At 34.8% G+C, this 16,589-nt stretch overlaps 1 protein-coding gene across 1 annotated transcript in view; it reads right to left on the reverse strand.

Annotated features, from left to right (window-relative positions):
* The window catches only part of Tox (thymocyte selection associated high mobility group box), a 299,896-nt gene that overhangs the window by 34,543 nt on the left and 248,764 nt on the right, over positions 1–16,589 (reverse strand). The window contains exon 4 of the mRNA XM_027932903.2: positions 12,019–12,300. Within this exon, the coding sequence (XP_027788704.1) occupies positions 12,019–12,300 (282 nt within the window). The remainder of the gene's footprint in view (positions 1–12,018; positions 12,301–16,589) is intronic.

The following is a 16,589-nucleotide window of genomic DNA, read 5'->3' on the forward strand; positions in this document are numbered from 1 at the left end:
CTGTCTTTATTGAGAAATATATTTAAAAAGATTAATATTCTGAAATTATCTACTGAAGCAGATCAAAGAGCCCCTTGGGGACAGGATGCTCTGAACCGAGTTGACAAGCTAATGTAGATTAACTCTAGATGATAGATTCCCCAGGATGGATCTGAGAGGTGGTCCTGTGAAATTGTTGGCACTCATGTAAGCCTATCAGAGGACTAGAATGATAGGGCTGAGCTGATATAGGACAAATGGGTGTGCTGGCTCTAAATTAAACACATAGACCTATGTGACACAGAATGGAGGTTCTCAAGTATATCTGCACACTGGAATCACCTGGAAAGCTTTTGATAAATACCCAATGCCCAGGTCTTAACTTTATATGGGTAATCAGATGTCTAAGGGTTGGAGATTAGTCTCACACACTCTCAACTGTTCTTCTTTACTCTTTTAATTGACATTTAACTACCTTGAGAGAAAAAAACAAACAAACAAATAAACAAGAAAACTTTCCCTGTGCCCCAAGGCTACATATAGTCATATCTTTCTCCTCTTCTCAAGTAAACTCCCCCAAGTGGTAGTCTGTGCTGGCTGTATGCAGCCTCTGCTGATTGCTTGAGTGTGCTTCCCACCACAATGCTAAATCCAAAGGACTTTTTAGCACCAACCTTACCTGATTCTCACTGGGAAGACCCTGTTTTCCAAGAGTTCCATAATACCACCCTTTCTGGGTTTCACTCGTATTTTGCTGGCCTTGTTTGGTTAAGAATCATGTTTTTTTTTTGGCTCATTTTTCTCCAAGTGATCACTATATGGTAGCATTGCTGATTTTTTTTTTCTGTAAATCCCCTTCTTCTGAGTTTGTACTGAAGTAATCTCATAAGTATGATGAGTTTACACTGCTATTTGTGACTGGATAATTGTTAAGTTCATGTTTTCCCTGAGTTTTACATGCATAGAAACAGTGATTGTTGGGCATGTGTATTTGCAAATCTCAAAGATATCTCAAATTCAAGTTGAGCTCTTATTCACTCAGTTAGTTCTATATAGTTCCATTCATAGTATGTATCAAACTTATACAATTATCTGTGTGTGGCTGTTAGATGATCTTCTGCCCCTGCACTATGAAGTCAAGGTCCAGGTCTAGTTTTGATCACTGATCTTATAATCATTCCTAAAATGCAGAAACTGTTTAACATGTGCTATAATAGTAGCAAATATAAAATCACAAAATCATAGCATAATTGGAAGAATGAATGAATGAAAGCACAAATGGTTTCTGTTACAGGAGATTAATCCTCTCAAATTTATTTGAGCACTTGAGGGCAATAAGCAATATGCAGTGAAAGAGAAAACATGCATAGATTTAAAAAGTATTTGACGTGTTAATAGTAATTTCCTTGGTTATAGGATGGGTCTTTGTAATTTTTCTCTAATTTTTAAATAATTTTCCAATTTTTTAAACCTGGCAGTTTTACATTCATAATCACTTACTGAAAAGAAAAATAAAAGAAGTCAGCAAGGTCCACAGTGAAGAATATTAAACATGGAGTGGTTGAAGGGTACAAACTTTCAGTTAGTTACAAGATGATTAACTTCTGAGGATTTAACAGCATCATGACTATAGTTAACAATACTGTATTGTATACTTGACAAGTAAACTGGTGGACCTTAAGCATTGTTAATAAAAAGAAAAAATAGGGCTGGGGATATGGCTCAGTTGGTAGAGTGCTTGCCTCACATGCACAAGGCCTGGGTTCAATTCCTAGCAACACACACACACACACACACACACACACACACACACAAACAACAACAACAACAACAACAACAACAAAACAAAAACCAAAAAACAACTAATAGAAAACAACAAAAAAGGTGACCATGTGAGGGGGTAGATGAGGTAATTAACTTAATTGTAGTGATCATTTCACAATGTACATGTGTATCAAATCATCATGTTGTATTCTTTAATTATACACAATTTTATTTGTCAATTATACCTCAGTAAACCCGGATAAAAAAGAGTGATCATGAAATTAGAGGGCATATTTCATCAAAGATCAGGGATATTTAGGAAAAGGGAATAAAATTGCAGAGATAAGTGAATTCTTATCCATGTTGAAAATTACCTAGACTCATTTTAAACTTTAATTAAAAAATTAATGATCAGACACATTGAAATCTCCATGACTGCAGTTTATATCAATCTCTTTGCAAAATAATCAAATATGAATCACAGAGATAAATCTCCTATCATGCACTGTAAATGTTATCATTAAAGGATTTCCCCAAATTATTTTTCCCTCCTCTATTATCTAAAATTGTGTTTGAACCACAGGTATTAATGCTCATTTCCTTATTAAACTAGTATTCAAACAGTTATCCTCTTGTGTTTGACACAGGGCTCTACTTTGTAGGCAAAACCTGATGAAGCAGGAGAACTTGTTACTGCCAGTAAGAAATTCAAATATTAAGTGTATCAAAATCACAAATTATCATTTTGAGGCAATGTATAGCAACCCTGTAGAAAACTCTAAATTTAACTTCATGCAACCAACCTATTTGGTCAGTTGTCTGGAAGGTTTTCCTAGAATTTCCTGGCTTGTCTTGTAGGGTTGGCAGGATGCAGTTTTGCTCAGTCTCAGAGCTTTGTTTAATAGAAGTCATGAATTCTGCCTCCACATTTTGAAGGCTCAGAAAACATCATTTATGTATTATGGGATGTAACTCTGAAGTTTCAATTGTCTATCTGATTGGGTATTTGAGAGGCACTAAGCTGCAGAGCAGGCTGTCACCTCCATTAAAGCCAGACTACCCAACATTTTCATAACAGCACATCATCTTTGTATTTGCCATGGGTAAAAGCATATGGATCTGCTTTCAGTTGACAACATACTATGCTTTGCCTTTAAATATATATATGCATAGTAACCTTGGTCTAAATTATAAATTATGGAACAGAATTGGCATCTAGAAAGATCAATCTAAAGGACAGACCTAATATATTCCAGATTCATTATTCCAGACTCATTGTTTTTCCTTCAATAATTAAACTAGATTATCAAAGCTATATTTTTGGATCATAATACTCTGACCACTCATAGAATTGACTTAATAGAACCCACCTATGATTTATTTAAGATAATGCCCAATTTCCACAGAAGACTTAGATAAGCTAGGAAAAAAGCTATGTATGAAAGATCTCTCTTTTCATAAAAATAAAATGTGCTTTGGAGAGAATTATTCATTATATTGCTCAATGTTCTTCTATCAAGGCTTACTGGGCATGCACAATAGCTTTGCTTTTTAGGATATAATAAATGGAATGGAAATTCACTCTTTGGTTTGATGTCTTTGATATCTGAATACAAGGATGGTGCTTGCTAATTCTTTTTGCCCCTTGATCTGTTTTTTTTCTTTTTACACTTTTCTTGCATTGGAAAGGGGCAGAAATGATCTGCCACTTTAGATTCTATGTAACAAGCTGGGAGTTTATAAAACCTACTTTCTGGGGGTAGTTTTGTTAATTATGTGAAAAGAACATGGTCATTGCTCATATGCAAAGCTTTCTTGAAAAAAGAAATGTTGCTATAATTTGGATGCATTCATATGCCAGTAATGGATTGCATTTTGAAAAATACCTGGCTCTTTTGACCATAGATTATTTGGGATGAACACAATGATGATGAATATGATTGTGGTAGAAAAACTAGCTAAATGGATTTATAATATATCCCTGGACCTGAAGTTTGAGTACTATCTGGATCCTAAATTCTTGCACTGATGGATACAAGCTCACAATTTTATATCTCAAGTTTCTAAGAAGTTCTGATTTCCATAGTTCAGAACAGCAATGTCTCAGAGAACTTTCTGGAATTACAGAAATGTTCTCTACACTGTCCAAAAGGGTAACCACTAGCCATATGTGGGTATAGACCACTTATAATGTGGTTAGCGCAATTGAGGAATCAAAATTTTAGAACTGAATTGTAACGAATTAAATTTAAATGCAAGCATTTATAGACAACTAGTGACTTGTGTATTGCACAGTACAACACTGTATACAAGGCAGTTCTAGAGTACAATATTTTTAAAGTTACTGGGCTTTTATGACTGGAGAGTGAATTTCAACATCATGATCTTTAGAATATAGGAGAAACCTTATAAAAAAAATAAAATCTCCTCACGAGGGTAAGCACAAAGTAAGTCTTAATCATTGCTGCATCCTTCATGGAAATAGTACAATGCTGTAATACAGTGGATCATCATATATTTTTGCTCTTGTAATTTTTAGCACTGAGCAAAAGCTTAGAATTACAAGGCAAATAAAATGTGAAATGCATACAAAAACTGTATGAAAGTCATAGCAACAACTAGGCTGGGGATGTGGCTCAAGCGGTGGTGCGCTCGCCTGGAATGCGTGAGGCCCAGGTTCGATCCTCAGCACCACATACAAACAAAGATGTTGTGTCCGCCGAAAACTAAGAAATAAATGTTAAAATTCTCTCTCTCTCTCTCTCTTAAAAAAAAAAGTCATAGCAACTAAAACATGGCTGATCTAAAGCCCTAAATGTTGTTCTGATTACCCACAGACTTATTTCCCATTCATTTAAAGCACTAATGAATAAATGCATACACAAATACAAAACTAATACTTATAAATGAAATCATGCATAAACTTTCCCCAGATGCATATGCTTCATGTAACTTGCTCAAAGACCTTGATATGTCTCTCAAATCCCTAGAGGTATCCTTAGGCTTCTGGTAATTCACCTCCTGTCATGTCTTATTGCTGAATTAAAGGGATACATTTAACTTATATATCACAAGGAAATGATAATATTTTTAAAAAGTATATACTAACAGTATTGCTTAAATAATACTTCTTAAGAATTCAGAGTACATGATCTTAATATTATCAAGGAAAGGGGGCTGTGTAGCTCAGTGGTTGAGCACTTGCCTAGCATGCACAAAGCCCTGGGTTTGATCCCCAGCACCCCAAAAATATTATTAAGGAAAGAGAATCACTGATTCTAAAACATCCCTGGAGAAGTTAGAAACGTCTATAAGCATATTTAAAATAAACTGCCATGGTCCCAAAGCCTTTAATGGAGCTGGGAGAGCTGTTTAATGCACACTATCTTGCAGTAATCGCTGTAGTTTAAAATAGATTTTAATCAAGCACCATCTGCATAATAGGCTGAACAAACAACATAGAACTCCACTTATAACTCTTATCATATAAAGTAAATATTATAAAATCTTCTCCATAGAAACAGGGCACATCACAGCACTTTTTGGTGATGGTACTGTTTCTCTAAGTGAAAATGTTGCTGCTTAAATTCATTCTTTTCTTTCTGAACTGTGTTATCTAAAATCCCCTTATGAGAATGAATTCAAATAAGCACGGAAAGAAGTCATCTAGTTACTGTGAAATCAGCAAGGCTGTAGCACTTCTTTCATTTTACAATTGGGTTTATTAGTACCATTAATAATAACAGAACATTCAATGACTCAAAACATCAAACACACATGAAGGGCTTTACTTTTGAAATGACTCACAACTGTGGCGCGTTGTGTTAGTATCAGAGTTTTTAACACAAATTAATTTTTAAGGATCCTTGGTTCTGCCATACACAGCTTAGTATTATTTTTGGACAAGTTTAGCAAAGGCACTCAGTTGGCCTCATGTGAAATAGAAAGTTTGGGCTACTGTCCAGAGAAATCATTTTAAAATGAGAAAAAAAAAAAAAGGTTAGTTGTAATTATATACACCTACTAGTTATATTTGTCAATTTTATTGGAGCCACTTGATCTTTTTAAAATTTGTCTGAGTAGGGTGATATGTTTATTTTTTCCTATTTTGGATTGAGGGTTTCTCCTGCTTTATAAAGAATGCAAGCTGTTGAGGTAGGGTCCTACTGAATTAAATGCCAGGTGGCTAAGTCTCACTTTCTTTTTATTCCATGAATTAATCAAATATGCTCAGTCATCTAAGACATGCCTAAGAATACATGCTCTCTGAAAATACTCTATCCTAGCATAATTTCAATTATTTAAATAGATCTTAGTAAAAATAATTTGGAATCAGACATCGGCTGTTTGAATTTTATCATTTTTTCCTGAATGAATTTGTTAGGCTCAGCTCTAACAAATGGGATACTTTTTCTTTTGTAAAGTAAATGACAGCCACGGGTGGGGGGTAAATATATGTAACCCCAGCGACTGGGGAGGATGAGGCAGAGGGATTGTAAGTATGAGGCTAGCCTCAGCAATTTAATGAGACTCTGTCTCAAAATAAAAGTTAAAAAGGGGGATGTGCTAGGGATGCAGCTCAGAGGTAGAGCACCCTGCATTCAATTCCTAGTACAGACAAACAAACAAAAAATAGGAACATCTGTTTGCTGGAGTCTAAGGAATTCTTTAAAAATATCATATGCATTACATCATTTGAGGTATTGAACAATTGTATAATAAATATAGTTTGATGTAGAAAATACTAGGCTTTCAAGTACCAATTTTAAGTATTTTGTGCCATCGCTAAATAAAGTGACAGGACATTTGGTTTTAAAACAGCTTCATTTCCTTGATGATTATAGAAAACTATCTATCATTTTTACTTTACTACAGGAGTCTTCTTGACTGTGGAACAGTAGTAAATACCTGCTAGTTACCAATAAAGGCTTATTTAATTCCTGCTGCAGTGACTTGTCTTATTTGCTTTGAGAATAAAAACTTTTTGTTTCTGTCTAGTTTGTCAGAGCACATATACTGATGAAATTAGTAAGACTCCTGAAGGCAAAAAAATTGGTGAAAGAGGAAACCCAGAGAAGTAAGTAGAATACTGATGTCAGCTCTCATACTGAAGATTTTTATGGAAACAGCTGTGATGGATTAAAGGGTACAGTAGATAGAAGACAAAGTCCATGGTTCACCAAGGCAGTATGTTTATAAGAGGGTTCTATTAAAGTCAGGATGTAAAAGAGACTCTCAATGGAAGGATAGAGTAATGTAATTTTCCATGTAAGGGTCGTCTTAGTACCTATAAGGATGATTGTCCTAGAATCCTGATACTAAGAGGTGGAAAAATCTCTTGCTAAAATTCAAAAACAAAAGCCATTTGCATTACCATGTGGGTCATCTGAAAATCTAAAGTGTGGTTCTAGATTATAATGGTCCAAGATATCAGGCAAAAACAACTAAAAATCATCTTTGAAGATAATGAAAGAATTCATTTTTGAGAGTCTGTTGGGAATATGTTTACCTTAAAAAGTACTTTAGCTGGGTATAAAATTTCTAGATTCAATTATTATTCTCCATCAGCATTTTAAAGATGCTGGCTTCAAGCCAGATCTAAAAGAATTCTTTTAAAGTTTAAATAAATATCAGCTTTCATTCCACAAGCAAATTATTATTATTATTATTATTATTATTATTATTATTATTGATTATAAATAAAGAATAAAAAGAAAAATGAAACAAAATAGGCTATTAAAATAGAATCAGTCCACAAAAGACTTCATGCACTGGAATTAGCAAAGAGAGGGTATACAACAAATGTATTTAACTTGTTTGTATGAATAAAAGAGTTAAAATCTGAGTAAAGAACAAGCAACTATAAAAATATCCAGATTTGAGAATAAAACTAGACATATATTTGAAATTTGAAGCTTAATAGATCATTTTGAATTTCATTTTGATTAGATACATCTGAAAAAGGACATGAAAGTATGAACTGATAAATAAATATAAATGAATTAGAATGTAACACAGCAGACAAGAAAGTAGCAAATGTAGAAGAAAATAATTGTGAAGGATAAGATGAGAAATTCTAACATTGATCCTTTCAGAATTACAGAATGAAAAGAAAATAAGAATGGGGCAGAAGCAATATCTCAAAAAAATTATTAAAAATTTTCTAGATATGATGGAGATAATTAAATTAAGGATAAATGTGAAGAAACCCACATATATCACAATGAAGCTACATGGCACGAAAGGCAAGAGAGTAAAGACAGATTACTTTCAAAGAAAAATAGAGAACAGTAGAATTCTCACAAATAACACAGAAACCAGGACTCAGTAGAATAATATAATATCTTTAAAATGCTGATGGAGAATAATAACTGTGCCTCTAGAAATTCTGTACCCAGCAAAAGTACTTTTTAAGGTAAACCTATGCCCAACAGACCCTTACCAAAGAATATCTTAAAGCTATAAAGAAAGTGATGTCAAGTGAAAAAATATGTATTTAAGTCTGGAGGATAAAAGAGCATATAAAATAACTTAAGTGTTTTATGGAGTTTATTAAATTAGAGGATACAACCAAATTATCTTGAAAATGAACAAGTGTTTCCAATATAAATAGGAAGGAAGTTATTTGGAGTAAATCTAAGGAAGTGGGTAAAGATATCGATCAGTTTTAGACTTTTCCATGGTTGTATGTTTGGGAAAGCTACTGAAAGAGAAAAGGAAGTAAAAAATTTCAATCCTATAAGAAAAACATAATGGAATAAAGAAAATAAGAACAAAGAAAAAGAAATTGAACAGTATCACACTTAGATGGAAAGATAAACCCAGATATTTTAGTACTTATATTAATATAAATGCTGCAAATGCTTCATGTGAAAGCAAAATATCATCTCATTATAAGCTACTTACATGAGACACATATAAGACATAAGGATAATTTCAACAGAAAAACTGAAAGTAAAAGGATAAAAAAAATACATATACTGTGACTCTTAGCCCATAAATTCCTTAAAGGAAAACTGCCAAAAATATTCTTGTAATGCCAGATACTTTTAAGTGTCTTAAAGTGTCTGTTAAATTACAAGTACTGGATTACAGGCTTAGAACCACAAGCTGCCTAAGTTTATATTGCTTTGATGCTTTCCTGTATGTCTCATTTATGACTTAAAGCTGCCAACACAGCTTCAGAGTAATCAAAACCATGGGTAGTGTTTATAAGGTGATAATTAATTCTACTGGTGTATTTACAATATTTCTCCCTGTCAAAACAGACTTATTTCATTTAATTGTTCAATTAGATAAACTGGAATCAATATGTAATTGCTTAAAGAGAGCACAAAGTGCTAAGAGGGAAGCTTTAAAAGCTGCTTTTTTTTTTTTCCTGGTGTGGAACTCAATATTCCTTTTTGGTTCGCTTGTTTGAAATGATTTAAATGATCTTTTTGACTTAATGCTGTTTTAAATCTAACTGGAGCCGTCGCAATACAATATTCCACATAGATTCTACTTATATACAAAGGAAAATTTACTTTAATCCTTAAGTGTGATAAAAAAAAGGCTTGAGCATTTTCATCAAAGAATTTTTCTAGCAATTTAATAAATATAAATTGAATAAATGGGTAGAAAGATTTTGAATTGAAGGGAAAGTGAAGAAGATTGCATACAGCTGGAAAGGGGTGGTGACTTTTCTTGAGATAGAAAATATACTTAAACTAAACAGGACCTTACACATGTTTGTGTAGACAAAAATCTGTTTCTAACAGGTACAATCTCTAGAATCCATCCTTAAACCTGAACAAATCCATCTCTAGTTCTGCACCTAGAGCATATGAATTATATTGTACAATCACAAATAAAGAAATATGCATTATTTTGAGATGTGGATATTTAGCAATTGAGTAGGAACTCTACTGGAAAAATTTCACACCAGCTTGGAAACTTATAAAGTATAAATTCATGCCTTAGCAAAATTATGGAATGTGGATATAAGGGGTTAATAGCAAATGGCAGAATCTGAGAACATAAATTCTATGAATCTCAGGTTTCTACTCATTCATCGACTCATATAAATTGAAGGGTGTGGAAAAGGCTCTTGTAATTAAGAACAATACGGAATAAACTTTACCGTCAGAAGAGCTACTGATTTTACATTTAATTTCCTGAAATATCAGCAAGGAATACTGATAAAGATACAATCCAGATGCACAAATTGATCCTTACTATGAGCAGAACATTATTTTTTTTCCTTATAATATACAATATGCCACCTTTGTTTAAGAAATTGACTTGAATCATTGATGCATAACCCAATATTTACAACGCTGGCCACAAATTCTTGATATTATTTACTTTTAGGTTCAAGAATTCACATTAGAATAATCCATATTTTCTGAAGAAAATTATTTTGCCCTCTAAAGGGTCAGCTAAAGTCTAGGCTTCCACTAACCCATACAGTATTATTAATAGCAACTGGCCTTCTGTCTTTTCACCGTAGTCATGAGTGACTGTCCCACTGGCAAAAGAGAGAGTCCCAGAGAGTGGGGGCAATTGACATTGGTAACACATGGTTGTGCAGCTGTTCTGGTATTCGTCCTGGGATGTGTTTTAATCAGGTATGGGAAGATGGCAAAACAGAACTGATAGTCATGAAGAAAGAAGTGTAGACTCATAGATCACTCTGAATGAGGAGACGTGGCCTGCTACACAGGGCCACGTGAGAAAGCACTCAGGCCAGTCAGGAGGTAGAAAGGAGGCAAGGGCAGAGCATGGTCCAGAAAATCTTGACAATTTTGTGGGAAGGAATAAGGAAGCAGGACAGGAGTGCTGAGTAAGTTTAGGATTGATAGCTTGAATAGTTTTGGTAGGTTCTGAGCTGGAGGGATGGTCCCCAGTTGTCAGATGCCTGGCCCTGGGGTGACAGAGGGCAGGGGTAATACAGACTTATTAGAGTGTGATAAAGGAGATGGTAAGAAAGTGGGCTCTGGGTAGGTTGCTCTGTATAACAAAAGGGGGCTTTCAGGGGTGTCATCTGCTACCTCCAGGAATTAGCTAGCCATGCAAGGGGTAGTCTCCCCAGGATTAAGTCCCAAATGCCAGAGTACCAAGAAAACAGAACACAAGAAAATACAGTCATTATTGCAGTCTTGTCATGAGGCTAAAGAAATCTATGAATTGTGATTCACCTGGACCTTTAAAAGATTAGTGTAGCTATTAGAAATTAACCATACATCTCAGAGTCCCATAAGGTTACCTTTGGCATCAGGTTGACAGTTTCATTTACCAAAAATAAAATTCTTATAAAGGTGAAAAGAGAATAGAGAGGCTGACACGAATGACTATTAGTAAGATTTTTAAGGAGACAAAGAGGAGGAACACACAATGCTTATTTAATAGTGTTTTTTTTTTTTCACAGTAACTAGGCACAAAAGTCCTTCTCATGGGGGTGAATTTGGGATGCTTGTCTGATGATTAAGGCAATAAAAATATTATTTTGGTGTTTTCAGGTGAAAGTGCATTCAGTTTTCATGCAGTCATTCAAAAAAGTTGCCTATAGTATTTTAGAGAACTAATTACCTTCTGCACCTAAGGTCTTAACCTGTTTTCCTATTTAGATAACTTAAAAAGAATGATACCACTGATGTTGGACATACAGAGGTAACCGTATTGGAATGGGGATTACAAAAGATATACCACAAAATGTTCAGGCATCTCTTTTTAAAAGAACCCATCTCTTACATCTGGCCCTTTCTTTCCTTGTCCTCAATATGAAATGGTTGGGTCAGATGATTTTAAGGGTTTCAACTAACCATAATATTATAATACACACACACAGACACACACACACACACACACACACTCACACACATACTCACAGTCACATAGCCTTTTTACCCCTGCAGGGCTGTTGCCTTCTTAAGATAAAATAGTTATATTGAAATAGATGTTACTGAACAAGTATAAATTAGGCTTGAATTTGGAAGTTGAGTCCTATAAGACTTATTCTGCCTTATTATGCAGACTAGTGCTTTTCATGGGTGTGAGCGACTTTTATGCTTAATACAGTTGTATTGAAAGGATAATTAGGAACCTACAAGTGTAATTGGCCAGGCACATGGTTTAAGCCATTTGGTTTGAAACCTCATGCTTCATTAACCAAGTATATGTCTCCACCAAAATTTCTCATTTAAAGGATAGAGACTTGTGCCACCCAGAGGTCAAAGAAGATGACAAAATGGGTACTAAAAGTAACCATGGGCCCTAAAAATAACCTGTTCATACCTTAGAGGTCTCATCGCCTTCATCTTCATGCACTGAACTGGATGGTGAAGGAGTGGCAGATTTGCTCCCTGGTGGAGAGGGTGAGTTGTGGGGAACATTGCTTCCTCCCATGTTCAAACCAAGCTGAGCACTCAGCTGGGATTGGTTGATGGTAGTCAACTGGCCATGCTGCATCATTCCTGCCTGCTGCCTGATGTCTGCCGGCTGACCCCTTGGTCTCATGGCTGCCATCTGAGGATGGGAGCTATACTGAGTTCCTTCTGGGTTCCGAATATCTTGCATCTAAAATAAATAAATAAATAAATAAACAAACAAACAAACAAATAAATAAATAAATAAAAATCTCAGAATTATGTTTATGGCCCCTTCCCCCCAAAATAAATAAATAAATTCTGTAGATTCTAGGATGTCCTGTTGAGCAATACACACATTAATTTTCTTTGTGGCACAATAATCTTGACAATATGTGACCTTAAAGAACATGGGGTTGGGAAAGTGCTTGCCTAGTGCGCACAAGCCTCCACACCACAGAAAACAAATAAGCCAGGTAAGAATCTGGTAATTCAGTCAACATTACTTTTATTAGACTTTACAATCTTTTTGCATTAATGCCATGTAAACACATATCATTAATATGTATATATGATTACAATTTAAGTTTCAGAATGTCGGTGCTTATGAGAATGTCTGTCCAAATTATACAATTGTTACTGATTATGGCATCACAGCAATTCACTCAATGCTATTTGAAAAATTCTGATCATTGGAGAAAGGTTTTTGAGAGTTAATAAGCATACCATTGTTCTCAGTTTAATTCTTTATAGAATAACACTGACCAAAATGGTCTCCTAACTACCAGACTTAGAATGCTTACTGACTGGTATTAAGCAATTGATTAATTGACTATTGAAATGATTTGACTGCACAGTCAGATTTGAAAGTAAAGCTCTGAAATTGCAAGGTCACTGTATTAATCCATTATGCTATCTGGGTCACTGCTTTTTTAGCCTTAATGAGACTCACTCTTGTAATTCAAGCAATGAATTTTGTCTCGGCAAGGATTAGAATTAAAAGCATTGGGGGATGAAGCGCTTAGCGTTATCTAGAGGTCAAATGCGTCGTGTAAGAGGAGTATGGTGGATTTCACTTAATGTTTCTCCAGCACTTTAAAACTTAAAATAATAGGGACTATTTCATGGTGCTTATAGACACAGCTCAGTTTTTTCTTTTTTCATTCTGAGGGGACTTAGGGAACTCAGGTAGGTAGAGTGTGCTCAAGAGAGAGAAAAAAAGAAAACTATGGGAAAGGAAGGGGAGTGGAGGAGTGAATGACTACATGGTTAAAATTACATGTTGGAACTGAAAAAATAAATTAGTAATTTATCTTACTGTTTCATTAAAAAAGAATCCCACATAGTGTCAGATGTTAAAAATTACCTGTGTGTAAATGTTACTGTGACATGGAAATACTGTGAAGGTCAAATAAGTAACCCGGTCACACTTTTTTTTCCCCCCTCACAGTTATAATATCATTTTCAACCAATGTTCTCAAGTCATTTCACCAATCTAGTAAGACCCATCTGAAAGTGGAATTGTGGCTGTTCTGAACTGGCAATGGCCCTGTATTCATTCTCAGTGACAGGTTTCCCACCTCCACTAGGAGATATTTTATTAGTCAGTTTCACCCACCCTTGAACCTTTCCCAGGTTTTATTTATTTATTTATTTTCCTGCTGCATCTTCAGGCTCAGTTCTAGGTGCTGTAGACTTCTGGCTCTTCTTGGTGAAGCTCAGGCTAGCTCCATGGTATTGTAACTGCTGTCTTCCTAGTCCAGACCAAAATTTTTTTCAATAATCCAAACCAAATTCATGTGATCCTTCAAAAGTAGCCATAATTTTCCTTTTTATGAAATTCCCCCATTAAGCAGTAATTATGATTCAATGATACATGTTAGAGCTACAGCGCTCTTAAGACAACTCAGTCTATGGGAGAAGAAACTGAGGGATGAGGTGGGGAAATGTTGAGTATTTATTGCAAAAAATATGTGTGAATGCATGAGTAAAATCCAGAGAGGTTAAATGACTTGCCCCCAACCAGAGTTTGAGTTAAATCTGCATGTTCCAATTTGATTTGATAATTCCCACTGTATTCAGTAGCTGACTCAACATTTTAGGTATTCCATAGCGAGGGTTATAGTCAATTAAAGATAATTAAAAACTCATTTTCAAATGTCGTCCACCCAAATTGGATTGTTTTATCTAGTCCGTTCATATTGACTCCACTGACATTTACTGTTTTTACTTCTTAGATGTTCATATAACTTCTACAGTTTAATTTACCTCATGACATAGCTTTCACAGATATCTTGAACATTGTGCCATTGACAGAAGGTATCATACAAATTAGCTCCACCTTTTGAAAATACAAAGAAGAGGTAGTAGACACTAAGTTTCTTTCTTTCATTTTTTTTTCAAGTTTACTCTGAAATGTCCTAAAATTATATTTATTATTTTTTAGACTCTTAGCATGTATGTAGAAAAGCTTTTGTTATGGGCATAGAATCATGGATTCCCATAAATGAACACTATCCTGTATAACACAGCCCTCTCTCCCAACCCAGTAAACAACATAGCCTCTTCTCACCCATTCAAACTTACATATTCATAGAACAGATTTTATAGCTCTATAAATTAAAAGTGTTTACCAGCAAAATCATACTTTTGACTAAACTATCTTTCCAAAAATATTTAACTACTTGATAATGATTATTTTTCCTTCACATAAATCTCAAGCTACCAAACATGGACAATTTGTAGCAAATCTGTTTTAAGTCCACTTCATCTCATCCCCTCAGAAATCTTGTAGTTTTAACATGATATTATAAGGGATGATTTCTAAATTGATTTTCATACAGAGTTTTCAGATTTAGACAATAAGAGTATTCTTCCAAAAGCTTAAAGCAATCTCCTTTTTATAGGACCTATATCTTCCCCTCTTTTGCAATATCTTCAATTGTTTACTCATGTTAATTTGTGTTGAGGGTAGATGCCTGGAAGTCTGAAACCAGAACTCTTGACCTTGTATAGGAGAGCAAGAGGTGGACATGACCATGGAGGAGCAAAGAATCAATTTGGATTAAGAATGGAGAAGTGTTCAACAGGGAACTCTTCCCACTGACTCATCTTAATTCAAAATATCATGTCACCAATGGTGGTAGATGAGGCAGACAGCAACTTTAACACTGCATCAAAGGATAATCTTTCTGTGTAGAGGGAGGCAGGCACAGAAGAGAGAGAATCTCCGTCTCTTTAGCTCTCAGCTACATTTACAAACACTGGGACCTTCAAACCCTTAGTGACATTTCTGAATCTGGAGGAGTATTTTCACTTTACCTTGCCTTCATGGGAGCTAGCTCAGTATTAATCACTGCCTACTGTTTAATATGGGGAAAAAATTAAGCTGGATGAGTCTGATGACTGAAAATAAGAATAATTAGCTCATGCAGGTAAGGAAATGTCTTGATTACTGGTTTTCTTCTAGAAAGGTATGGATTGACTATAGTTCCTTAATGTCAAATGGAAAATCTGAAGTAGCAAGATATTATTTCCTCTTAGTCTCAATATTTTAAATTTATCATAAATTATTTACTTAGGTCATGCTTAGTAGCAACAGTTGTTCTGATTCTTCTGAACTCCTTTTCTGACTTCTTTTCTTTTTCCAATTTCCAACCCTAAATTATTCCCTAACATTCTGTTATGAGCCATCTTCTTTTCACCCAATTAAGATTCATCATGATTTAGTAATGGAGAATGCTCTAAAGAAAAATGTACAGTTATGACCCAAACTCCAGGATTAATTCTGCAATTGTTTGCTGGACATTGTTACTTGGACATCACTCGTGCTGGAAAGATAAAAGAAGTTTTTCTTCTCAAACTTATTTTTATTTTATTTTTCGTGGTGCTGGGAATTGAACCCAGGGACTTGAGCATGCTAGGCAAGGGTACTACCACTGAACCACATCCCCAGCCCTTCAAATCTACTTTTTCTACATGACGAATTTGTTGATGACATCTTCACCTTCCTTGTCACCTTTACTTAAAATATCCCAGTTCATTTTGGTCTCTTTCCTTTTCTACCAAAGTCGTGAGTTCCGTTGACTCTACTATTAAATATCAGTCCTTTCCACCCACCCCTCCTTCCAATTCCACTCATTCACCTATTTCACCTCTTCACTTCCAATAACTGCTTATCTAAAAATAATATTTTCACATGTACCTTGAAGAGTGTTGCAAAATTAATCCTTATGAGCCATGGGCTCAAAACTTTCCAATGTTATATGTATACCTATAAAATTAAATCAAAGCTCTTCAGTAGGACATGAGGGATGGATCTAAATAAACCTATTCCTTATGACTGTCCTTCACGCATGCTTTGTTTAGCCAAACCAAATTAATTACTATTTTTTGCTTATGTCTTTCACCCTTGATCATGTGTTTTTTTAATGCTGTTTTTTCCCCTCACTCAATAACCATTTTCTGAGCATTTGCTATCTGAAATTTCTAAAAAGAGGG

Source organism: Marmota flaviventris, chromosome 15, assembly GCF_047511675.1.
Source record: "Marmota flaviventris isolate mMarFla1 chromosome 15, mMarFla1.hap1, whole genome shotgun sequence".
Lineage (NCBI taxonomy): Eukaryota > Metazoa > Chordata > Mammalia > Rodentia > Sciuridae > Marmota > Marmota flaviventris.